This window comes from Neoarius graeffei, chromosome 3 (genome assembly GCF_027579695.1).
Source record: "Neoarius graeffei isolate fNeoGra1 chromosome 3, fNeoGra1.pri, whole genome shotgun sequence".
NCBI classification, from domain to species: Eukaryota; Metazoa; Chordata; class Actinopteri; order Siluriformes; family Ariidae; genus Neoarius; species Neoarius graeffei.
In genome coordinates this window covers 45,285,388-45,307,212 of record NC_083571.1, presented here as the reverse complement: position 1 = coordinate 45,307,212, position 21,825 = coordinate 45,285,388, and the positions used below count along the sequence as shown (strand labels likewise).

General features: G+C 36.4%; 1 protein-coding gene across 12 annotated transcripts in view; it reads left to right on the top strand.

Moving 5' to 3' along the window:
* Positions 1-201: 201 nt before the first annotated feature.
* Positions 202-21,825, top strand: part of vit (vitrin) — a 67,923-nt gene continuing 46,299 nt past the window's right edge. For 3 of the 12 annotated variants that reach the window (XM_060916887.1, XM_060916888.1, XM_060916882.1), the window contains exons 1-12: positions 215-355; positions 11,455-11,570; positions 11,811-11,870; positions 11,966-12,122; positions 12,391-12,524; positions 12,662-12,739; positions 13,300-13,485; positions 14,104-14,151; positions 15,596-15,634; positions 15,721-15,774; positions 18,236-18,298; positions 19,654-19,713. In XM_060916887.1, coding sequence (XP_060772870.1) covers positions 11,537-11,570; positions 11,811-11,870; positions 11,966-12,122; positions 12,391-12,524; positions 12,662-12,739; positions 13,300-13,485; positions 14,104-14,151; positions 15,596-15,634; positions 15,721-15,774; positions 18,236-18,298; positions 19,654-19,713 — 913 coding nt within the window. In that variant the 5' untranslated portion in view covers positions 215-355; positions 11,455-11,536. Of the gene's footprint in view, positions 356-11,454; positions 11,571-11,810; positions 11,871-11,965; positions 12,123-12,390; positions 12,525-12,661; positions 12,740-13,299; positions 13,486-14,103; positions 14,152-15,595; positions 15,635-15,720; positions 15,775-18,235; positions 18,299-19,653; positions 19,714-21,825 lie in introns of all 12 variants that reach the window. The other 9 variants (XM_060916883.1, XM_060916885.1, XM_060916884.1 and 6 more) reach the window with 9 other exon arrangements.

Sequence of the window (21,825 nt, the reverse complement as noted above, 5' to 3'; positions counted from 1 at the left end):
AAAGGTTTCCTTTTGGTTTCTGAGGTTAACGCTAGGGTAGAGTTTTTTGAAAGCATAGCATTGATTAATTGCAATAATAATAATAATAATGTCAGTGGAAGACAGTCAGACAATCGTGTGTGTGTGTGTGTGTGCAAGGAGGGAGGGAGTAAACTCTCAGCACTCTCTCTTTAATGAGCTGTCCTCCTCCTACACACACACACACACACACACACAAAACTAAGGACATTGAACAGGAGCTGAGCAGCAGGATAAGCTCAGGTCAGGATATATTACAGTCATGCTTCTAAGCTTGGTTTCCTTCTGAGATATTTTTCATAATTCTCTTTGTACAGGACCATCACTGACTCTAAAGGTAAGTTTATCTCAAATTATTTCCCCCTTATTTATATTGTCTCTATTTTTTTATTGTGAATTTGGATACACCTTTTTAAACTTGTTTGCTATCACACATCCTCATATAAATATAAATAAAGTAAAATAAACGCATGTACCTGGTGAGACTTTGTGGACTTTAGAGAATCATAAACTCTGGTTGTGTCAGGGATTTATGATGTGCTAGTATGGGCTTGACCCACTCGCCTCAAGCTGTTCTGCTGAAAACTTTCCCCTGCCTTTTCTGCAGTGGCTCAAATAGCCCAGTGTAGAAATAAAACCTACAGTGACAGTGTTCAATTCTTACACTGTATTTTTTTTTTTTATTAATCTGGCTGTAGATACTCAACACTGGGTTCAAGTCATTTTTAAACTCTAACACCCATGTTTATTGGATAAGCTCACAGTAAAGTGCTTTTCTAGATAATAACCCAGAATGTATTTCAGAGATACACTGAGTTATATGAGTGGTATACCTAAGATAGATAGATAGATATAGATAGAAGCTCATACTCATACTCAGACTCTCAGCATCAGTCAGCTGTGTCAGTGGTGAACCTGATGAGACTTGTATTGCCTGTTATTGCCAAGGTCTAGCATATCTTATGGGATGGCCTGTCAACAAAAAGATGTTGCATTTTCCCTATATTAAAAAGTGGTCTTGCAGAGACTTGTCCTTTTGCTTCCATGCAATTTACTTTTGCAGCCATTCTTTAACCATTTTTACTGTTTAGGATTTCAAATGACAGAGGGGTGTTCCCTAACTCAGGATATCCAGGTGTCTAATCCTATTTAACAGACCATTAAATAAGTAAATATGCTATAAAGTAGAAACAGGAAATGAATGATCGCCTCCATTTAGGCCAGGCTTCACAAGGGCTTGCTTTAGAAATATTAGTTGGGATTAAGAGATTTGTGCTCTGTGACTCAATTGTGAGTGCTCTCATACAATCAGGTTATGCATCTCTTAAGATACACACAAGACAACTATAAATACTGAAAAGACCTTATTGTATTGAACCCCACAACTGTAAACTTAATAGATATACAGCAGTTGAACAGATACCAAAATAAAATTAAAAAAACTTTTATCCTCCCATAACTACAAACAAAAACACCATAGTAATTTCCTTTTTTAAATACTTTTGTTGTTGCTGCTTTATGGGTCCCAACTGAGCCAGTATTTGGTATTAAAACAGCAAGGGATACCACAAGAAGACTGTTACGTATGGACAATATACGGTATGTACAAATAGCACACTCTCTGTTAGGAATCAGAGTTTTTGTCCCAGGGCAGCTGGGCCACCTTTTCAGTAAATACTGGTTGGGACTTTAATCATATATAATTTTCAGCTTTAATAGTTCTCTCCTAACAGGAGGCTATGCATTGGCCATTTAAGATTTTGTTTAGATGTTGCATTTTCCCAAAAGTTCCCAAAAACTTTCACAAAAGTTTACTAGCTCTGTACAACAGTGTGGTTGGCGATGCATATATAAAAGTAGTCTTGGGGGCATTACTTGGTACTTTACAGGACATTTCCAGAACTAAGAGAGCTTGGGGAATAAACACTTTACTGGACCTAGAATGTGGTATAATGAGGTCTTTGATTCTCTGGTTAATATTGAAGAACACACACACATACACACACACACACACAATGTGTAATTCTTGTTGTTTTTGAGCTTTAGTATGATTACTCCCCAAAATTGAGTATGGAGAAGAAAAATATTCCATTGCCATGTTAACCCGGCAAATGTTTACTATATTCACAAAACTGTACAGTTGATAATGTTCCTAGATCAGTATATAACTGATGGGTCTATATTAATAAACTGGAGGTTTGTTGTTGTGCAGTGTGTATAGTAGGTGTTAATTTTATTTTATACCAACCTAGTAACTGAAGACAAATACAAACACCAGTGCCAAAAAAAATAAATAAACACACTCTTCTTACTTTATTTAACGAAAAAAGTCTGTCCATGGTGCTGAAATCAACTTGTACTATAAATAAAGATGATTGCCAGGTGTTCAAAAAGTATTATTGCTCAAATAATATCACACTACATTACAGACATTTAGCAGACACTCTTATCCAGAGCAACGTACAGCAAGACCCTGACATACCCACAGTGGCTGCCCAGGGAGCAGTTGGGGGTTAGGTGCCTTGCTCAAGGGCACTTCAGCCATTCCTGCTGGTCCAGAGAATCAAATCGGTGACCTTTTGGTCCCAAAGCTGCTTCTCTATCCTTTAGGCTATGACTTATATAACACCAAGCATACATTTGTCTAAACCACGACAGTCATTCACCATAATGATATAATGGTTAGGTTCCATTAGTTTTGGGTGTTGAACACTGTTGAATGCGCCAATCTGATCAGAAGGTGATGATTAATTTTCTCGAATGGCATGGCTCTGACAGTAGTTCGGCTACAAAGCAAGTCAGATTTATATTAATGCACTCGTTGTAATGCTTATAGTAGCAGCTTACATGGGGACTTGTGTGATGGATAATAATTTTAATCCACAAATAGATTAAAAATGTCTGCAATTGTCCATTTGTGGAAGTTTTTGATGAGGAGACATTTATTTGACATTTTTAGTAATTTTTCCAACACAGGAAAGTCTTAAGGATGGAGGGATTTCTTGTTTCTCTGTAACAGGACAAGGAACATTTTTTAATTTTAACAAGTGAAGCTGGTGAGAAAATAACTGTTTATAGCTGTGTCGAAATAAGTGATAACAGGACAGTACTTGTTTCAGGGATGTTCCACAACATTAAACAGCACTATAAACTGATTAAAAAAATACAATATACAATGTGTCATTCTTAAATTTAAAAGAATTATTAATGCTGGCTAATTACTGTGATATAAGAGGAATAAAATAGTTTGGGATGTCATTGATTATTTTCATATAATAATAAGTATATTCATATATGATTGTTTTCACTCCCTACTTAAAGGACTAACTGGTCAAATCATATGGTACTGTAAGTAAGGAAATATTACATGCAAGTGCCTAACTTGAGACTTAACATGCAAAATTCAACAAAGACAGTAACCTGAGCTCAGGAACTAACCAAGGTAACATTACTCACATACACCCAGTTTTACTGCTAAGTTAACTAATAAAAGGGGAGTCTTTAAGCCTTGAATGCAATAAGGTGATCATGTACTATTAAGGGGCGGCACGGTGGTGTAGTGGTTAGCGCTGTCGCCTCACAGCAAGAAGGTCCGGGTTCGAGCCCCGTGGCCGGCGAGGGCCTTTCTGTGCGGAGTTTGCATGTTCTCCCCGTGTCCGTGTGGGTTTCCTCCGGGTGCTCCGGTTTCCCCCACAGTCCAAAGACATGCAGGTTAGGTTAACTGGTGACTCTAAATTGACCGTAGGTGTGAATGGTTGTCTGTGTCTATGTGTCAGCCCTGTGATGACCTGGCGACTTGTCCAGGGTGTACCCTGCCTTTCGCCCGTAGTCAGCTGGGATAGGCTCCAGCTTGCCTGCGACCCTGTAGAACAGGATAAAGTGGCTACAGATAATGAGATGAGATGTACTATTAATTCCAAAGAGAAAGTATGATTTATGTGCAAGGCTTTAGCATTCAGTTAAACTAAAATGGATTTGTATTGCAATTTTAACATAAGCCATTGTCACAAAGCAGCTTTACAGAAATCCTGGTAGATTAGATCCCTAATGAGCAAGTCAGAGGTGATAATGGCAAGGAAAAACAGGAACCCATCCTGTTCTGGGTGACACCAGATAATGGGATTATATTCTTCTACAACCACATACAAATTGTATGTATGCTTATCAGGTATTCAGGTTTATAGCTGTCGAGATACATATTATATGACATGAAATGCAACCAGAAGCAAAGAACTAATCTTGGTGTGCCAAACTCTGCTGTGTGTTGATGCACAATACATGATTCAAATTTATCAAGCATTTCTGAGGAGTATAATAACAGAAGCCAAATTTTTCAGTCAAATAATTGCAGTCATTAGAACTTTCTTTGCAAATTTCTGATTCAAATAAATGCTCTTTATCTCAGGGTGTCGTGGCTTAGGTGGATAAGGCGCCATACCATAAATCCGGGGACCTAGGTTCGATTCCAGCCTGAGGTCATTTCCCGATCCCTCCCCGTCTCTCTCTCCTGCTCATTTCCTGTCTCTACACTGTCTTCTCCAATAAAAAGGTGCAAAAAGCCCCAAAAAATATCTTTTTAAAAAAATGCGTTTTATCTCATATTTTGGGCTGTGTCGGTGCAAACTTTTTATCATCATCCAGACAAGCCAATGTCTTTAGTTAGAGCAACAACAACAAAAAATTAAAGAACAATATTGTTTGAATGTATTTTTAGTGGAAAATACTTCAGTAGAAACAGATATGGGCCATTTTCAAAAAAAATGTACCTATTACGGTAAAGAAGAAGTCTTCACTTATTTTTCAGTTTCTCATCAGAACAGAGGGGTTTAATTGAAAAATGATTCACATAACTGCATAGACAATAAAAACCTCTCTAAATTTTCATACTGAAGTTTTTATCTTATTTAATAAGAAAAATAAGAGTGATTTATGTTATAATTTTTCTTTACCATTACCAATGCAAAAACTAATTATTCATAAATATATCTTACATTCTTGAACTTACTCAGGAGTAAATTTTATTTTTCACAAAAATAACTAATTAGGTGTTTAAACAAAAGTGTTGAGTACATTATCTGATTTGTTTTTTTTTATAAATTCAAAAAATATTGTTGTGTTACTTTAGTTTCTTTACCGTTACCCAAAAACATTTTTGAAAATAATTAGTTCCTAGTGCTTGCTAAAGAGGGAGTTGTTCGACATCCTGAAGTGCCAGGATATTGGGACTCCATTTTTAATTTTTTTGAGGCAGTGCAGGCTGAAAGGTGAGCAAAACATTTCATTAATTGCTCATGTCACACAAATATACTTTCTTTACCATGATGCACATATCATCTTATAGACGTCAGTGATCAAATAGAAACTATTTGTAGTTGTTGATTAAGTTTGAGTGATGAAATATGAGCAATTATCTGAAAGCATAACTGTCATGCTGTGTTGTAAGAGAATGAGACACCTCTTTACCATTACCATATACTTTCTTTACCATTACCATTTCTAGTAACGGTAAAGAAACTTTGGTAACGGTAAAGAGAAAATCATGCATAAATGTCTGTTTTTCTCTAGATTTCCGGGCCAAATAGGCAAATAGAATTGAATTTAAAATATTTTAAGTCATTGTGTACCAGATGAAATATAATAAAAGCTTTTTTGCTTATTTTACCTAAATATTTCCATTCAGAAAGGTAGGCCAACACTGCAAAAAGGCTTTTTATTCTCACCAAATAATCTATTATCAAAATTTCCATATTTCTAAAGAAAAAATTTCTTTATTGTAAAATAATGAATGATAATAAGTCAATCCAGGATTGTGTCAATGAATTCCAACCTCCCCCTACTCAGTAGTTGTATTGCCTACCTCTGGCTATCTTGGTAAGGGTTGCTCAGCATGTTAAAAAGTGGAAAAACCTTTTGTGCTGCGAATTGTTATCCTTAAGATGTATATATGTTCAAGGTTTTTGTGAGAAATTATTGTGTTCACATTCATTTTTTATATGTTATTGTTATTATATTACATGTTCAAATTTTAAAATGTTCACTGTTCTTTAAGTTCGAACCAGGTATCTTAAAGCTGTTTAACTTGATGAAGTTCTCATAAAATAGAATATTAAAATTTGTTAATCTTGTTCTCTTTAATCGAGCTATGTTTAAGAATTTGGTTTTATAAAAACACCCTGTGTTCCGTAATAATCTTAATTGAAGTGTTTGTTTGGAAAATAAATAGTTTTATTTTTATAGAACACTTTATTCCTTTTTAACTTTATTAAAACTTTATTCTGTATCCAGGAACGGTAAAGAAAGGGTATCGATTCTTTACCGTTACCTTGAAAATGGTATGGTAACGGTAAAGAAAGCCACAATTTCAAAAAAATTAATTTTTTTATAAAAAGAATAGGAATCTAGCTTTGCTGATTAGTAGGACTTGATTTTAATCAATAGGCAATCTTTTTGTACAATTATAGAGAGAGTAACAAATTTTTTTTCATTTCTTTACCGTAATTGGTACAATTTTTTTGAAAATGGCCCATAATCACATAGTTTCCTAAAGGTATCACAAGCCAGTGACCTATGAACATGATTTGGTGACCTGTGATATGCTTTGAATTTAGAGAATCTGTTTGTAGTCCATAAGCTTTCCATGTGAGTTTTTTTTTTTTTTAAATAGGTTATGACTTGTTATCAGTGTTAGCTCTGAATGCAACACCTGGATCGGCCTAGATCTAGATCTAAACGGATCTTTTATGCTTTGGGGTTGTGTGGTAACTGGTGGCACAGGATTGCACAGGTAGATTGAAGACCGGATTCCAGTGAATATCAGCAAGTTCTGGAAGCAAATGTGACAAGATAAGTCAAGAAAATGAATCTGAAAGAGTCTGGCTTGTACAACAGGACAATGATCCAAAACATACCTCAAAATATTCTATGAACTATTTCAAAGAAATGCAAGTTGTAGCTTTTGGAATGGTCCTTACAGCCCCTTGACTTTTAGACATGCTGCTTACTGTAAGACAGCCCAAGAATATCTATGAACTGGAAGCATTCTCCAAGGAAGAGTGGGTGAAAATTCATTAAACAAGAATAGAAAGGTTTCTAGTTGGCTACAAAAAGAGCATGTTTTTTTTTTCAAGCTGTGAAATGCACATGATTGCACATGCCACAATTACTCATTTTTAAGTTCATAAAATAATGTAACTGTGCAAGAAAAAAGGAATATTTTGTTGCAGAGGTTGTGTTTACTTCTTTTCACTTAAAATTCAGCAATATATTTAATTTGCCCAGGGGTGCCCAAACTTTAGCATATAACTGTGTCTGTGCTGTGAGTCGAGAGTTCATGCTTTTGATCTATGTCCATGATCATGCTTTTGATCTAATGTGTGAGACTCACAGATGTAATCACCTGCAGATGCATTTCACATCTACTTCTCTAAGCCTAAAAGAGAAAATGGTTTGGATTCGTGTGTGTGTGTGTGTGTGTGTGTGCGCGGGCACGTGCATGTGCACATGTGTGCGTGCTCATGCTTATTCATATTTGGGGGAGGTTTATTCAATCTTACATTGAATCTTGCAGGCCATAAGAGCATGCAGGTTCTCACAAGCCCTGTGTTTGGTTGAATTTATTATTATTTTTTTGCTTCTTAAAGACGCAGACTAGTCCTTTCTCCTTATTAATCCATGTTGTCACTTTTTCTTTTTGACCCTATTCTACAGTAATGTGTGGAAACAGCTCTGATTTCAGGTTCCTAATGTAATGATCACACTGTAGGATTTTCAGTTGATGTAATAACAGGTGTTTGATAAATGACTCATGTAGTTTTCTTTTCCACAAACTGGGACCCTGTGTGATGGTTTGGTCTATAGTAAGGCTTGTTTCTGTCTCAGCATGCCTCTTTTCTATTGCTGCTCTTAATTCCTTTCAGCCATTGAGGACAAAATAATATATCCTTTGCTTTTTGGTTTCTTGTCAGGATTATACTAACATAAAAAATATTTAATGGCCATAAATACAAGTAAAAAGAGTGAGGACTTTTTTTTTTAAAAAAATCATTCCCCTTACATTAAGGCTTATATTTTACTGAGCAGGTTATGTCTTAATATTGATCCAGGTCTGTCTTTTAGTATTATGACATTGATCATACTGTAAAAAGTGTATTGTAAAATATACAGTGTCTTGCAAAAGTATTCATCCCCCTTGGTGTTTGTCCTGTTTTGTCACATTACAAGCTGGAATTAAAATGGAATTAAAATTTTTGGGGAGTTAGCACCATTTGATTTACACAACATGCCTACAACTTTAAAGGTGCACTTTTTTTTAATTGTGACACAAACAATAATTAAGATGAAAAAACAGAAATCTGGAGTGTGCATAGGTATTCACCCCCTTCCATACAAAACCCCTAAATAAGAGCTGGTTCAACCAATTCACTTCATAAGTCACATAATTAGTCACATAACCTGTTCTGGAAAGACCCTGACTCTGCAACATTACTAAGCAAGTGACATTAAAACCAAGGAGCACTCCAAACATATCAGAGACAAAGTTGTGAAGAAGCATGGATCAGGGTTGGGTTATAAAAAAAAAAAAATCCCAAACTTTGAATATCCCAGGGAGCACCATTAAATTCATTATAGCAAAATGGAAAGAATATGGCACCACTTCAAACCTGACAAGAGAAGGCCACCCACCAAAACTCACAGACCGGGCAAGGAGGGCATTAATCAGAGATGCAATAAAGACACCAAAGATAACGGTGAATGAGCTGCAAAGATCCACAGCGGAGATGGGCATATCTGTCCACAGGACCACTTTAAGCCGTACACTCCACAGAGTGGGGCTTTATGGAAGAGTGGCCATAAAAAAAGCCATTGCTTAAGAAAACACGTTTGGAGTTTGCCCAACAGCATGTGGCAAACTCTCCAAACACATGGAAGAAGATTCTCTGGTCAAATGAGACTAAAATTGATCTTTTTGGACATCATGAGAAATGTCATGTGTGGCGTAAACCCAACACCCTGAGAACACCATTCCTACAGTGAAGCATGGTGGTGGCAGCATCATGCTGTGGGGATATTTTTCATCTGCAGGGACAGGAAAGCTGGTCAGGACTGAAGGAAAGATGGATGGCACTAAATACAGGGCAACTCTGGAGGAAAACCTGTCTGAGTCGGCCAGAGGTTTGAGACTGGGACGAAGGTTCACATTTCAGCAGAACAATGACCCTAAACATACTGCTAAAGCTACACTGGAGTGGTTTCAAGGGAAACATTTAAATGTCTTGGAATGGCCTAATTAAAGCCCAGACCTCAATCCAATTGAGTATCTGTGGCATAACTTGAGGATTACTGTACACCAACACAACCCATCTAACTTGAAGGAGTTGGAGCAGTTTTGCCTTGAGGAATGGGCAAAAATCCCAGTGGCTAGATGTGCTAAGCTAATAGACATACCCCAAGAGACTTGCAGCTGTAATTGCAGCAAAAGGTGGCTTGACAATGTATTGACTTTGGGGGTGAATACCAATGCACACTCCAGATTTCTGTTTTTTCATCTTAATGACTGTTTGTGTCACAATAAAACAACAATGTGCACCTTAAAAATAGTAGTAGGCATGTTGTATAAATAAAATGGCGCCAACCCCCCAAAAATCCATTTTAATACCAGCTTGTAATGTGACAAAACAGGACAAACACAAAGAGGGATGAATACTTTTGCAAGACACTGTATAATATACCATATAGTTATTAGCAGTAAAGCAGTTAAAGATACTAAAATGTTGGAGAATCATCCTGATGGCAAGTGCGAGTCTGAAATATCAAGATGGTGAAAAATTGAATGAAAAAGCAGCAAAAAGTATCTTATTAAGTTGTTTGGCCATGGCAAGCCACCAGAGCAGCTTAAATGTGTCTTGGCATAGATTCTACAAGTTTCTGAAACTGTACTGGAGAGATGAACACTGCTTTTCTTGTTCCCTCTAAGGGGACAAGTGAACCCAAAACCATGCCAGCAAAATTTCCTCCCACAGCATAACAGAACGAGCAATTTGTCCATTTGCACCCTTCTGTATGTGATGACCTAGACATAATCCCTCTTATATAACTGTTTCCAATATTCATTAATTTGGCTATGCTTTTCCATAAATGAGCCATGAAAATAGATTCAGGTAGAATAAATGAAATGTTTCACAAGTGTTTTCCATGGCCCATTTTGAGTCATACAGACAACAAAGGTTAACAATTTGATCTTAAACAACAGGCTGCTTCATATTACTTGGCTTAATATCACTGTTTATCAGATGTGTCTATCAAATGACCGAGAAATGGTACAAAAGGTCTTTAGCTTGCATAACTGTAGTAACAAAGGCCCAAAAGGAAGTCTTTTATCCTAGCAGTGCAACAGACTCTAACCGTTGTTTAATGCTTGGGAATAAGAAAATAATTGACAATATAATTTTTTTAAGGGTGACATGGTGGCACAGTGGTTAGTACTGTCATCTCACAGCAAGAAGGGTCTGGGTTTAAACCTTGTGGTTGACCAGGGCCTTTCTGTTTGGAGTTTGCATGTTTTCCCTGTGTTTGTGTGGGTTTCCGATGGGTGCTCCAGTTTCCTCCCACAGTCCAAAGACATGCAGGTTAGGTCCACTGGCTACTCTGAATTGCCCATAGGTGTGAGTGTGAATGGTTGTTTGTCTTTGTGTAAGGCCTGTGATAGAGCTGCCCAGGGTACGCTGCCTCTTACCTGAAGTCAGCTGGGATTGGCTCCAGCTTCCCGTGTGATCCTGACAGATAAGTGGCATTGATGAATGGATCAGGGTCGGTATTTTTTTTTTTATTAATTAATTTTTTTGTAAATTGTTAAATTGCTTATTGTCTACACTTGCACCATAGGATCTGATGAACAATTTAACATGATACAGTGTTTGGCAGTGTCTTTTCTACAACCCAGAGAAGACAGAGAGAGAGAGAACAGAACTTTGGTCAAAGTTGCAGTATATTTACAATCCTATAAATTCCACATGAATAAAATATAAGCATTTATGTAAAATGTAAGCATGAGGAAATGAATGAGAAAATTGATCTTGCTAATGGACTTGACACCACAAACCTGACATCTTATTAGACACAGGTCTAATTTGTCTACCTGTGATTACTTTCTAATAGCTTAACTGAAAAGATACCATACAAATAGAATCCAGTGGCTTCAAGGTATGTGTTATCAGGATGATCTTGTCTAACGCTTCATACTTTTACACAGTATGGAAATATTCACTGGTTTTGATGTAAGTAAGACTGCCTAGTGCATATGCTACTTGGTCTTTTGTATTGTTGCAGACATCTGAAAACTACTGTGTATGGTAATCTTTTTCACAGTTTTATCTTAAATCAGAATTGATAAAAAGGTTTTATTGTCCAAGTAATATTCCTGTATGACTTTATTCACAGTCACTGATATTGAGCATATTTTTTTCTACGTGAAGAAATCAACTGACCAACACACTTTATCCTCTCCATTCTTTCCTTCAAGATGTTGAGAGCACCATTCATCACCATCTGTGTTGGTACGCACTTTGTGTTTGATATTTTTTTTTGTCTGTATATGAGTAGTTGAAGGATTCAGATTTTGAGTAGCAAATTGTGTGAATGTCAGTTTAAAGTCAACACTTTTATAGGTTATAGAGCATGTGATATAATAAATGTTAACAACTCTTGGACAAATCATCAGTTAATACTGAGCTCATTCCAAACATATGTTTTTGCTTGCTGTTTTGTCAAACTGATTATTTTGTTTCTGCTCTTAGGACTCCTTATTTTTAGCAGCAAGGCTAAACCAAATGGAAAAGACAAGAAGGCAAAACAAGGTTCAGCAACATTATGTCAGTTGTTTCATGGATATGATTTCTACTGATGAATTTTGAGAGTTTATGATATGTGCTTCATGTCTTCATTTCTCCAGTTGTGCCAGCTATAGAATGCGATGTGCGTGCAGGGAAGATCAACTTTATGGAATTCATTGTTCGGTGCCCGTCCGGTTGCCGTGAGACCAAGGAGAGGGTTTATGGGACGGGCGTTTTTGCCTCTATATCCAGCATCTGTAATGCTGCTATTCACAAGTAGGAATGAACACAGTTCTAAAATTCTTAATCATCATCTACAGTGTGTTGTTTATTTAGCTGAATGGCCCTGTAATTATGCTAAGATGTACAGTAGCTTTGATGACAGATGCTACTGTACAAAGAGGCTGTTTAAGAACTTTTACTTTCATATGTGTTTATAATGTTGAAGCAATTTAATTCCTATCAACTGCACTGATCAAGCATAAGATTTTCAGGCAATTCCTGGCAATCAATTTATCATCCAACTCTGATTGTTGCCCTCCAGTGGGGTCATTAGAAATTCTGGAGGAAAGGTGATTGTAAAGAAGATGGCAGGACAAGCGCAGTATAAAGGCAGTTATGCAAATGGCATCCGCTCACTTTCCCTCCCCAAATGGAGAGAGTCTTTCACTGTCTCAGGTAGCATGGGCTTTAATTCCAGAGCTAAAAACTGCAAGAAAATATTATTCAGGACTGATGTTTCTGTCTTATTTGAACAGAACTCAGTGTCTCGGACACAGATTTTAAGTATTTTCAAGCTTCTGGTTGTATTTCAGTGGGCAAGCCAAAGAAAGATGTGATCTATCCTGCTACCTTGGAGTATACTTCTTCAAAATCCATCACAGGCACAACAAGTAAGTATTTTGTCATCTTGTACAAAAATAACAATGTTTATCACTAAACACCGTACATTCCCAGAATCTGTTAGTAGATCCAGGCTTCCTTTCCTCACTCTCTTGACTATGTGCCTTTATAAGTCATACTGTAGTTACTGAACAATCCACGGCAGGTATGCTTAAAGTGTACACAGATATTACAATTGTGTTTTGTTTTAAATAGGTTATAGAGTTATAGAGTTATATTTTAAACTGCACAGAAGTTTCCTTGCCACTGTTACCTCTGGCTAGTCTGAAGAAATACAGAAAAGCGGAATGTAGGCTACTACAGTACAAACAGTTTACAATGAAAGAGTCCTTAGTGCAAAAGTCTGGAAGTGGAATTAGTTGCAGTACTGGCAGTACAGTATCCCAAACAACACCAAAGTCCACTTGTATATTGTACAGAGAGACTAATGCCTAATGTAGGTTCAGAAACCTTTGCCTCAGGCTGCGTTGGTTTGACATTGGAATGCAGTTAAACACTACTGTTACTGTACAAGTTGTTTTTTCCCTCTCGCCCATCTGTCCCTCTAAAGGTCAGAAGGAAGCCAAAGTCTTGGCACTCTCCACTGCATTGCCCATGACAGCAGCTCCTGAGCCAATGACAACCACACTCGAGCCAACCACCACCACCACCACAACCCCTCCCCCAACTACTCCCACCACAACTACGACCACTACTGCGAAACCACGGGCTGCAGTACATAAAATCAGAGAAGCAGGTAAGCATGGGCCTCTCTGTTTAATAAGGGTGGAATTGTATGAAAAATGAACTGTTTCATACTGACAACTCGTGCTTTTAGCTTACAAATTCACATTTCCAAAAAGGATACATGTAAATGATACAGAATCACTCTTACACTTTGGATTAAAATTAGGTTGCCCTTGATTTCCACAACTCACACACACCTGACACATACACGTCTCCAAAAGTCCTACACTAAGAATCACATACAGAATTTTAACCACAAAATACAGAGTTTCAATGACTTTCCTTTTCACATAGATGAATCATTGATTTATTGGATGATTGTGGATCTTTTTCCTGAAAGTGATAGCAAATCTTGATTCATTTTTTATTAAGGTATGGTACACTGCAATTTCTCAATATGTTACCCTTTAAAATGATCATTCTTTTAAAAGCTTCTCTTGTGCTTGTATATGAGATGCATGTGCTGGAATGGATATCTTTGGTCATATAACACTTTGGGAACGCTCTGCCCTTGAGATGATCATTTTAAAGTTTATTTATTTATTTATTTATTTATTAAAAATTAGACCAGTGTCTCTCTCTTTCTCTCTTTCTTTCCCTCTAAAGTATCACTTTCTCTCTAATCCAGGCAACAGTCACCCATACCTTGCCTCAGTGGCTGCAGCAGCCAGTGCACGTAAGTCCAGTAGGCATGATGATGAGATTCAGTAGCAGGTCTGCATTCCAGTAACATATCTGATGCAATTTCCTTTACAAAATACTAAAACAAATCATTTTTCACATAAAGTAAACATGGCATTATTGTGGTTGAACTCTTTTTGTGGAAGCTTCTACCATGTTTTCTTTGGTCGTCTTAAATCTAGTAAGTTTTGGTTATAATTTTTGTCCTGTTTGAGGGTCAACCATGCCTTCATTATGTAAGAGGCAACTTCAGTACTTTCATACCACAGCAATACTTACAATTACTTGTAACATTCTAAATAGTGGAGTATTTCAAAGGTTGGGTATTATAGAGGGGGTCAGTAAACACTTTTAGAAAAAGTGTAGCATTGTAAGGAAAGCGATTTCCTCATATTTTACTATTGCTACAATTGCAAAAAAGATGCTACACTGAAAAAAATTAAACATTGGCTCAAATTAAAAAAATTGAGGTAATCGATCACACCTAATATTGTAGTGTTATACATTATAAATAATTCATTTGATTTGACCTGAAATATTTAACTTCATGTAAACCAATTTCTGATGGTTGAACCAAAGCAATTATTTCAGATTTTCCTAAATTAAATAATTTTTTTTTTTAGGCTTCTTTCACCTTTATTTGATAGGACAGTGTAGAGACAGGAAATGAGCTGGAGAGAGACAGGGAGGGATCAGGAAATGACCTCAGGTCGGAATCAAACCCAGGTCCGCGGATTTATGGCATGGCGCCTTAGTTGACTGAGCCACAGCACCTCCAAATGCATTGGTTTTATTACTTAATGTACACTGAAAAAAGTGAAACAAAGCTGTTGTTCATTTAATGTATTTGTTTTCATTCCAGTGAATAAAAAAAATAGTTTGCTCCCATATTCAAAAGTTGTTTAGATGAATTTAAAATATTCAGGTTTAACAAAGATTATTTATAAATAATCTTTGTTAAACCTGAATATTTTAAATTCATTTAAACAACTTTTGAATATGGGAGCAAACTATTTTTTTTTTTTATTCACTGGAATGAAAACAAATACATTAAATGAACAACAGCTTTGTTTCACTTTTTTCAGTGTATGAATGAACATTTATCAAATTACACTTTTCACTTACACTAGTACCCTAAAGGTTTGTCCTTTTGGTCAAACCCTCGAAGTGTTTTATAATGAACTTGACAACAGACGTTTTCCCTTTCAAGAAAAAAATTTCAATGAGAACCTTGTCTAGGACATTTCCAGGACCATCAAAATAACCACTGAAGAAACCTTTTTCTAATAATTTTGTAAAATTCTAAATATCTTAGTCCAGCATAGAGGAGAATGTACTGACCATATATAGAAATTAAAAAAAAGTATTGGTTCTATCCAATGTTGTCTGAATGCTCATGTTAAACTACATGAATCATTCTGTCTCAACATTGGCTATAGGACAAACGCAGAATGGCCAAGCAAAGGGTCTTCCTCAAGGTAAGTTGATTCTTTCAGTCACAGAATGAGTATCCCTTTTAAATCACATTATCACCCTAAACTCTGAATGTTGCGTTTCTCCAAAGCATTCAGAGGTGGCTCAGCCTTTGCAGGTAGATTTTCACCTCGTATAAACCCAGGTAAAGCACATTTCATTCTCTTGGAGAGATTTTTGCTTCAACCAAAATGGTAAATTAACTACTGAAAATGAAAAGTCATAGAAACTCCTTGGCATTATATTCATACAACCCAATTATGTAGTCTATCACAGTACTGTCCAGTCAAGGAACTGTAAGATAAGTACTTTAAATTTGAGTGTGTTTCATTCATTATGAACATTTGTGGTTAAAGTATTCTTTTAAAACTGCTGTCTTTACAAAATTGGTCTCCTCTGTGTCTTGCTAACTCATTACATTCTGTTGCACAACCTACGGTATATTCTTTCTACAACCCCAAATGAGAAAAAGTTGTGACGGTATGGAAAATGTAAATTAAAAAAGAAAGAAGTAATTTCTAAAATTTACTTTGACTCATATTTCATTGCAGACTGTATGAACCCAAGATATTTCATGTTTTCTCCGGTCAACATTATTTCATTTGTTAATATACATCCATTCCTGCATTTCAGGCCTGCAACACATTCCAAAAAACAGTTGGGACGGGGGCATTATGGGGTTGGTAATGAGGTAAAACAATTAAATAGTGATATGATTTGAAACAGGAGATGTTAACAGGTGATTATAATAATGATTTGGTATAAATGCAGTATCCAGGAAAGGCCTAGTCTTTGAGGAGCAAAGATGGGCCAAGGATCTCCAGTTTGTCAACAAATGTGTGAGAAAATTATTGAAATGTTTAAAAACAATGGTCCTCAAAGAAAGATATGAAGGGATTTGGATATTTCATCCTCTATGGTGCATAATGTCATTAAACAATTCAAGGAATCTGGAGGAATTTTGGTGGATAAAAGGCACGGGTGCAAGCCTAAGCTGAATACCCGTGATCTCCGTTCCCTCAGATGGAACTGCATCAAGAACCATCATTCATCTATAGCTGATAGAACCACATGGGTTCAGGATTACTTTGGCAAACCTTCGTCAAGCAATATAATAGAGTTACATCCACAAATGCCAGTTAAAATTTTACTGTGCAAAAAGGAAGTCCCAAAGCACTATTGACTTCTCTGGGCTCAGAGGCATCTGGAATGGACTTTCACACAGTGGAAACATGTATTGTGGTCAGTCGAATCAGTATTCTATTTTTTGTAAGAAAAAGATGCCGCATGCTCCTGAACAAAGATAAAAAGGACCATCCAGACTGTTACCAGTAACAAGTCCAAAAGCCAGGGTCTATCATGGTATATGGTTGTGTCAGTGCCCTTGGAAAAGGTAGTTTACACTTCTGTAATGGAGCATTAATACAGAAAAATACATTGAGATTTTGGAGCAACATATGCTGCCTTCAAGATGACACCTTTCCAGGGACGTCTCAACAAGACAAAGCAAAACTATATTCTGCACATCTTACAAAAGCATGCCTGTGGAACAAGAGGGTGTCTGTTCCCTCTGTCCCCAATAGAGAATGTGTGGAGAATTTTGAAACAAAAAATATGACAACGACGCCGTACTGTTGCACACCTTAAGACCTGTTTACAGGAAGAATGGGACAAAATAACACCTGAAAGACTTCATCACTTGGTGTCTTCAGTCACTAAACATATTTTAAGTGTTGTGAGAAGGAATGCAACATTATAAAGTTGTAAATGCTTTTCCATCCCAACTTTTTTTTAATGTGTTACAAGAATCAAAATTAAATGTGTTTATTTAAAAAAAAAGCAATAAGATTCATGAGGTAAAATATCAAATGTTGTGTTTTTGTATTGTTTTGAGTGCAGTATAGGTCAAAGATTATTTACCAATCATTTTCAGTTTTAATTTCAGCTTAAACATACCGTCCTAATTTTTCTGATTTGGGGCTGTATATTTAAACAGTTGGGGGGGTTGAGTTTTTTTTTTTTTAGATATAACTCTCATTTTTATCATGAGTTGGATCTACTACTTAGCTGCTCATACATACATACATACATACTTAATTTTCCCCTCCCATTCTGTGTACCGTAATTCTTTCAAAGCAACGTTTAAAGTTTTGACTCCTGTCCAAATCATCCCGCAAAACTGTTGGTCATGAGGAGGAAGCAATAAATGTCCACTTACATACACTGCCTTAATGTTCCCTGAGTGGCTATACCTCATCAGCTTGTTGAAATTTTAATGTAGAAGTTACAACTAGAGGAGTTTATTGGTAGATTTTAGCAGTCTCTTTTTTTCCCCCTAAAAGTGGTTTGGAAGATCAGCTAATTGGCCAAACAAAAAGGGAACAAGCATTTTCTTTGTGGTATCATCAGTATTCAAACATGCCATCTCCTTTATTCTACTCAGAGCCTTTTTATTATCTATGTTATTATTTATGTTATATGTCTAGGTTATTGTCTATGAAATTGTAGGCACATACTAATTATGCATACTCACAAGTTACAGTATGCATTCAGTGCCTTTGATCCAAAGTCCCTGTGTTTAACATAGTGTTTTGTTTTGGCCATAGGTGCACGCAGACCAGAGGCAGGTGCCAGTATTAGGAGACAGCCATCAGCTCCTGCTACCTCAGGTTTGCAATTTTGTCAAATAGTACTTGTCAATTTTAACAGTGAAAGGATCCATTGACCAAGTTCATTTAATTTAGATCTAGAATAGTAAATACATAAAATATTGCCTGTTGCCTTCTCATATAGGAATATCAACAATATTTATGAAAACAGTCACAAAACCCCTTATAATGTACAAGTATCTTGCTGTATCATAAAGGTTAATTTTTAGAGCTGATGGCTGTTTCCAAAGGTCTTTTGAACATGTTTCTTTTAGGTTTTATAGCCCACTATTGGCAATTAATTAGAGGAAAAACATGTGCCATCAAATGCCTAATCCTAAATCATTATATTTAAGGATTTATTCATCATCTACTCTCAGATACTAATGAGACTCTAAAGGTGACTCTAAATGTGTTTTAATAAAAAAAAGTGATTTTTTTTTAGTGAAGAATTTACTGTAAGTTACTCTAAGCCTAGATTTGTGTTAGTGTCAACTGTAAGACAAATACTTGCTGTGGTGCATGTCCCTGAATAGTGTGAAACAGGACAGCCATTTCCAGTTAGATCTAGATTTTACTCAGTGAAGTCGCAAACATTTGTCAGTTCACATATATATATATGCATACAAACATATTTCTTAGATTTTCTAATTCTAGTATTTAACTTGAAGCTAAAAATGTTAATACAGGGTGTTCAAACTCTTTTGACTGGCTGTGTATCATTCGTGAGCCAGTTTCCCAAAAGTATTGGAACACTCTACCATCTGACGGTTGTCTTTATTCTGCAATGCTTTTGACAAACTCAGCTATATTATAATTATATTACTGAATAATATACTTTAACATGAATAACTCTGTCATCAGCTAGAAATTAAAATGGTTAAAATGGTTGAAATGCTTATGTGCACTCTGAGCATGTAAGCATCATTTGGTTAAATAACACTGGCACAGGAAGTGTGGCACAGTTAACGTACTGATGCAGTAGTAAGTCACAGACCTACAGGAATTATTTTCAGAAATCTTTTCTCCATTATTGAAACAGACATGTCCTCTTTTACCCTGCCATGACTTGCCATAATACAGTCAAAGTTGCCCTGGAATGTCTTTGTGATATATCTAGTTTGCATTCTCTGTTTCCATTCATTTTAAAAGCTAGAGCGTGAAAACAGTGAGGAATTTTCAAAGCCTCATCATGAGGCCTGTTCTAAGCATCTGTCCTGCATGTCTGCTTCTGAGTTCCTGCTGGGCTTTCATCGCCCTTGCCCTAAAAGAAAGCCCAGCTGTTGCACAGCCATGAATTTTCTCTTCCTTTTTTTCACCTCTTTTTCTGTCCTCCTCTCTCTTCTTGCTTCCTTCTATATTGCATTGTCATGCAGCTTTAAGTCGGGTCCAGCCGGTCCAGCCTGACAGGAACCAGCATACACACGCAAATCCTGGTAAGTATTTGCAGCCCTGAGTGTGTCTTTCCCTACGGACTGCTATATATCAAACAGCACCTACTGGATGTGTGAATGCCCATGGGTGTCTAAAAAGACTAAGTACAGCTGAACTAGTTACACAGTAAGTACAGGGTTATAAAATGTCCCTTTTAGACATTGTACAAAACCTTTTGAATTGAACGTTCTCTCTGCAAATTCGTCCAGGACTAGACTCCTAACTTCTCAATTTGATGCTGAAATAGCTGAAGTCCTTAGTTGAAACTTTAAAGGTGTTAGGAGCCAAGTATGTAAATAAAATCATGCTAGCTTGCATTCCCTCACTTTTTAGTGTTTGAACCATCAGACTGAAACAGAGGCATGTCTCAGTTATTTGTGATTACTTTGGATTTTTGTGTAAATCCAATGCCACTATCAGTCAATTTGTTGTAACCACAATACGTCCTCAAGGAATTCATGTTTTAAGTAAATACATTGCATTCACTGTTGCTACTGTCCATTTACTGTTGCTTGATTTATTTGCACTTGAAGGCAAGTGCTAATGGTAAATCTTCAACAAATGACAGAAAAATGACGGAAAGAAGTTAAACTGCACAGCACAACTAATATGTCCCATGCATATACTGGTGTATCTTTTAAACTTATTTGCTGACTAAAATACCCAACTCGGATTCTTCCATGGAATACAAAGAAAATGCAAATGTGGCTAGTTTTACTTATACAACCTCAAATCAGAAAAAAAACCCCTAGGACAGTATGTCGAAACTGAAATTAAAACTGAAAACAATGATTTGTAAATAATCTTTGACCTGTATTGCACTCAAAACAATACAACAGCACATTCTTTGATGTATTACCGCATTTTTTTTTTCAAAATAAACACATTAAAATGTTTATTCTTTCAACACATTTTAAAAAACTGGGATGGTAAAACATTTATCACTTTATAATGTCGCAATTCCTTTTTTCTTCTTCTTCTTCTTCTTCAAGTGCCAAATCAGAGTCTGATGTTGGCGACCATGTTTTTGAAAGCAGTTCTATCCCACGCCAACCGTAACAGGTCCACAGCTTTCATACCCGTTTCCAATGCCAAACTCTGCAGAAGGTTCTGTCTTTGTCTTCCTCGGGTTTTTCTTCCCTCCACTCTTCCTTCAATGCATAATTTTTCAGTTGAGTTTTCTCTGACTATATGTCCAATGAACCTCAGTTGTCTTTGGCGGATAGTTCAAATGAGGTTCCTTGTTTCATTGACCAACTCCAGTACTTCATCGTTTGTTCTTTTTTTGATCCAGGAACACACAATGAATCTCTTCATTTTAAGGTAAATCCACATCGCCATTGCTTCCAGGCAATTCATATCTTGTTTCCTCAGTGTCCACGACTCACAGCCATAGGTCAAGGTGGACCATATGTAGCATTTCATGAGTCTCTTTTTTTGTGTGTTCACTGATAGGTTTTTGTTTGTGAGGGTACTTGACATGTCTGTAAATGTCTTCTTTGCTACTGTAATCCGTTTTCTGATTTCAGTGTTACATCTGCAGTCTTGGGTTAGGATGCTGCCAAAGTAGTTGAACTGTTCCACTTGTATTTCTTCGCCATCAAGAATGATTTTGCATTTTGGGGGTATTTTATCTTTGGAGAATACCATATTTTTTGGTTTTTTCTTGTTGATGTTCAGCCCTCTTTGTTCACTTTCTTCATTCAGAATCTTTAAAAGTTGTTATAAATCTTCATTTTTAGCTAAGAGTACTGTGTCATCGACATATCTGATGTTTTGGAGATTTATGCCATTCATGGTGAAGAGTATCTGGTTTGTTCTTTGTTTTACTTTCCTCATAATTACTTCAGCATAAAGGGAGAATAAATCTGGTGATATTATACATCCTTGTATACATACCTCTTTTGTATACATACCTTGTATACATCCTTGTATACATACCTCTTTTGATTTGTGTCCATTCACTGAGTTTGCCATTAATTGATATTGCAGCCACGTGTTCCCAGTATAGGTTTTTCAAAATTCTGACATCTTTTCCATTGACTCCCAGTTGTTCAAGATCTTTCATTATTTTGATGTGTTTTACTTTGTCAAAAGCTTTTTCGTAGTCAGTG